Source organism: Mytilus edulis, chromosome 10, assembly GCF_963676685.1.
Source record: "Mytilus edulis chromosome 10, xbMytEdul2.2, whole genome shotgun sequence".
NCBI lineage: Eukaryota > Metazoa > Mollusca > Bivalvia > Mytilida > Mytilidae > Mytilus > Mytilus edulis.
In genome coordinates, this window is record NC_092353.1 from 60,332,224 (window position 1) to 60,337,428 (window position 5,205).

The 5,205-nt window shown below is 33.3% G+C and overlaps 1 protein-coding gene across 1 annotated transcript; it reads left to right on the forward strand.

Annotated features, from left to right (window-relative positions):
* Window positions 1-2,409: 2,409 nt before the first annotated feature.
* LOC139491607 (uncharacterized protein KIAA1958-like) lies at window positions 2,410-4,686 on the forward strand. The gene is made up of 2 exons (XM_071279373.1): window positions 2,410-3,237; window positions 3,926-4,686. The coding sequence occupies exons 1-2, from the start codon at window positions 2,541-2,543 to the stop codon at window positions 4,537-4,539; spliced, it is 1,311 nt and encodes a 436-aa protein (XP_071135474.1). The 5' UTR covers window positions 2,410-2,540; the 3' UTR covers window positions 4,540-4,686.
* Window positions 4,687-5,205: the final 519 nt, after the last annotated feature.

Here is a 5,205-nt window from a genome sequence, read left to right on the forward strand (position 1 = left end):
CCCTCATGCAAAGCTCTGATTCCTTTCATGAATTTGGTTATACTTTTTGGACCTTTTGGATTATAGCTCTTCATCCTTTATATATGCTTTGGATTTCAAATATTTTGGCCACGAGCATCACTGAAGAGACATGTATTGTCGAAATGCGCATCTGATGCAACAAAATTGGTACCGTTGATTTTATTACATTGTTTTAATTGATATGAATAAACTTATCATAGATACGTGTAAGTTTGATATCATTTTGATGATTTCCATAGGTTTCTTTTCAATAATAACTTTCTGCACCATGCAGATGTAAAAAAAAAGGTTTCATCCCTAAAACATATTATGTTGAATATTAAACTCTGTACTATTACAGTTGTATCTTTGTTTAAGTGGCTTCATCTGTCAGATTGGTTTCACCTTAATTATTATCTTGTATTTATAATATAATAAAATTGTCATAAAACCGAAATAAACATATATATAGATATGATAGAAAGCGAGCATGTGCATTTTTGTTATCTTCAAGAAATGTTTATTATATTTAGGTTAAACATAAATGTAAATTGTTGTTGTAAACGTATAAGAAACATTCCATGGGGGGGGATTAGTTCTTTCACGTTCATTGTTGACATTGTATTCCTTTCAGTGAATGTTATTGGTAAAACATATAAACCCACTGCAGTTGTTTGCAACTGTTCTAAGTATGAAGCTTGTTGTTCAGTAGTTGTGGTTTGTTCGTTAGGTTCATATGTGTTTCTCGTGTTACGTTTTTACATAGATTAGACCGTAGTTATTCTTGTTTAAATGCTGTTGCACTAGTCATATTTTAAGTGTCATTAAAGCTTGCTGTTCTGTACGAGTCAAGACTCCGTGTTGAAGGCTGTTCTTTGGTCTATAATATTCACACATTGTGACTTGGATTTATAGTTTTCTCATTGGCACTCATACCACATCATTTTATTCAGGATGATCTTCTAGTAAAAACAGGTTTTTATAATGTACTTAAAATTTCTCATTATTCATTCAAAATATTGAATGATAACTACAAATTGAAAATAAAAACTAATGATTAAATTGACGATTTTGTTTATTGATGTTGAGATTTATACTGATAAAATGAATTCGAAACTATTATCGTAACAAATCATGTCGTAGCATAAAATCTACATTGATCTTTTTTTTTTTATCAATTTCCACATTTCTGTAATTTCTCAGTACAATGTTTTGAAGTATATAATTTTAATTCATCAGTTTAGTCAACAATATAGCGTACACTATTACATAAACTATAAACAAAGAGACAGTGCAAATAATATCAATATTTCGACTAACATCAGACCATGTTATATCGGGTCCAGTTTTATTAGGTGTTGTCGGTGCATTGGAACCAGATTCTGATTGCAGTCTAGGTTCTTCAACTTCAAATTGCATATTGATTTTGTCATGCTGTGTGACACCGGTGTCAAATATTTGCTTTTCAGAAGTTTCATTGTCATTTCCAGATTCTGATTGCAGTCTAGGTTCTTCAACGACCAAAGGCACAAATTGCTTAGTGATATAGTCATACTGTGTGACACCGGTGTCAAATATTTGCTTTTTAGAAGTTTCATTGTCATTTCCTTGTTAATGTTTACAACCGCATAATGACTTGCATTTGAAACATTCTGTGATTTCACCACAGCATGGTTTAATATGTTTTAAGGATTGGCGATAATAAGAAGCAGTTATGATAATATTTAGTAATATCACGATTCCACTTAGTAGTAAACTTACCCACAGCAGTACACCAAACAGAGACGTTTCGGATATTGGAGGTATAGAATCGTTGAATAATCGGATCATAACTGCATTGGCAAGGAATACAAAAATTGACAAGGTTATTTTATCTGCACTTTTAACAGGTAATACAAATGCAAAGCAGTCTGCAAAAGAAAGAGAAATGGATGGCATAATATAGTTCCAAACGTAAAATTCGCAACGCCGTTTCATTCGAATTTGCAATTGCAGGCCAATCAGTTCACCTTCTGGATGAGGAAAAGAATGCTGAATTGATTCCACAGGATACACTTCCCATTCACTGTTTGAAACAGATAGATCAGTATTGATTGAACTATTATCACTTATTAATATTTCAGATTGATCGTCAAGATATGATTTTGTTAAGTTGATGTCACAAGTTTGAGTTTCAAATGGGTAATATTTTGTTATGACTTTACAGCGGGTTTCTAAATTAACGTAAACGTTCCATTTTATCATCCCATCACTGTTTATAGTGACATAATTAGTATCATCACCGTAATTTATAAGCGTTTTTTGTTTATCTATTGAGTTTAATATTATTATATCCGGTTTCCAAACTGATTGTAAATTCACTGTTAGTTTGTCTAACCCATTGTATTGAGTTTTATCTTACCTCCTATACATTTCTATGAATATGATTGGTTAAAAGCGTCCGCGTGCAAACCGTGTATATTCAATATTAGGTTAGTAGGGGGGCGGGGCTTATTCCATACACGGTTAGTAGTGGAGTTACGTCCCTTTGTATAGTAAAGATGGCGTCGACGAGAGGTTCGAAACGTTTCGCAACCACAACAAATGAAGAAATTGATGCAAAAAGATTGAATATGAATGCGGAAAATACCTTAAAAGCAAACAGAAAGTGTGCTTATATACTGCGGGACTATCTTCAGGAGAAACAACAAGATGATGAGTTTGAAAAATTTGATTGTGTCCGACTGAATGAGACTCTGTGTCATTTTTATGTCGACCTACGGAAAGGGGATGGTGAACGATACAAAGCATCGTCACTGGAGTCCATCAGGCATGGCATTAACAGATACCTTAAGGCTCCTCCGCACAGTAAAACGTTTGATATTGTGAAGGATTCTCCATTTAATGACAGTAACGCAAACTTTAAAGCCGTCTTGGCAGAATCGAAACGTTTTGGACTAGGTGACGTTGAACATTTCCCCGTTATTAATGAAGTTGATCGTGAAACACTGTATACATCTATGTATCTTTCATCTACAACTCCAACTGGCCTGGCAAATAAAGTTCAGTTTGACATCAGACTTTTTTTTTGCAGAAGAGGAATTGAAAATATGCACAGTATGACCAAATGTACCTTCACAATTAAAACTGACATTAAAACAGGATTAAAATATGTTACTAAGGCAAAAGATGAACTTACTAAAAACCATAGGGAATCGGATAAGGAGCTTGTCTCTGGAGTAATGCCAGAATCACCAGGTGAGTGTATGACAATAATGGGGGGGGGGGTGTTATTAGACAATTGAAAGGATGAGAAAAAAAAGATAATTAGAACATTACACCATACTAATTGTGTATAAAAAATATATGATAAAATTGAGAATGGAAATGGGGAATGTGTCAAAGAGATAACAACCGACCAAATAAAAAACAACAGCATTACTAACTTTATATCAAATATACAACATTGGCGATTGCCACACAGACATGAATGACAATCAATGATATTCCTGAAAATATAAAAACTTAAAACAACAAGTACATTTAGTAACTATAAATAGTTATGAAAGGTAGCAATATCATTATCTAATTATAGACTAAGACAGGAATCTGTAATTTATTGTTGTGTTGTTTATTGCTGTAAGTAAAATGCATATCATACATGTATTTCTCATTTGAATAAATTTACATGATTGTGTCATTTCGGAACCTTCTACATGTCTGATATATCAATGTAAATACAAGAAATACATATACCCATTGTTGAAGGCTGTACGGTGACCTGTCACTTATAGTAAAACGTTGTTAATGTCTGTGTCATTTTGGTCTCTTGTGGACAGTTGTCTCATTGGCAATCATACCACATCTTCTTTTTTATATATAGTATCTACGTCTTTGTTGTTGATGTTAAACCTGAAAATATCTAAATGATAACTCTATATTTCAGGATCTGTGTATTGTCCTGTTGCCTCATACGAGAATTATATTCGTAGATTACATCCATCAAATGATCGTTTATGGCAGAAACCGTTGGATAGTTTTTCCACAGAGGCTGATGTCTGGTATTGTAATATGCCACTAGGAGAAAAAAAACTAAGTACATTTATGTCAGAACTCAGTAAGAAGTGTAAGTTGTCTATTGTTTATACCAATCACTCAATACGAGCAACTGGAGCCACAGTTTTATCACAAAACATGTATGGATCTGCGCAAATAATGGCAGTCACTGGGCACAAGTCCGTACAGTCACTCACAACGTACCTGCGTGTTGATACTAACGAGAAAATTAAAATGGGTAAAACTTTATCTGACAATCTTGTGCAAAGAGCAGTTATTGCTTCCAACCATACATGCAATAGATCCAAAAGTGATGATAGTGGGTCATTTATGGAACAAATACAAGATATTGACATTGGAGATATTTTAGGAGACTTTGATGACAACGGGCCGAAACCCATCCAATACAGACAAACAACCACATGCATGCAGTCGACAAAACCTCAGAGTCAGATCTTCTATGGCAATGTAACTGTTATACACAACCTTACCATCAACAAGTAGTTGTGAGGAAATTATCACACTTGTCATGTTGACATCAACATTTATTTTTCAATTTGTACACAAAAAATGTGTTGCATGTTGACTTCGACACTATTTGTCGCCTAAATGTATTGAACATTTTGTTTTAATTAATATTGTTATATCAAGGTTGTTGATATTAAATTGTTAATGTTGACATTTGTTTTTCTCTTTCAATAAGACCAATGAAAGTAGATTCTTAAAGTTGTAGATTTGAACACTTTGATATAAAGACCTGGTATGATTGTAAATGAGACAACTCTAGTCGAGATTCAACAAATAAAGATAGTCGGTAAGATAAATTCGTTACATAGTGTGCTAGTAACCTAATACGATATATACGGGGTAAGTAAATTCCATATGGGGTTCGAGCTTCGCTCTCACCCCATATGGAATTTACTAACCCCGTATATATCGTATTAGGTCACTAACACACTATGTAACTAATATTATTCCATTTCAGCAGTTCATCTTTCCATGATATCTTAAACACTATTAACGTCGATAAAGCTTGTTGTTTCATATTCAATTCAAAAACTGATAAAAGGGAAAATGATAGTAGCACCAATATTGGTTGATCCGTGTTTGCTGTAGGTTTTATCTCTCTGTCATAGTTTTCAAACAATCTTGTTTTTAAAATCTGAACTT

Excerpts from the sequence above, each read along its gene's own strand:
- LOC139491607 (XM_071279373.1), top strand. The coding sequence starts at position 2,541 with ATGGCGTCGACGAGAGGTTCGAAACGTTTCGCAACCACAACAAATGAA. Across the intron at positions 3,238-3,925 it reads AGTAATGCCAGAATCACCAG|GATCTGTGTATTGTCCTGTT; the intron begins GTGAGTGTATGA and ends TCTATATTTCAG.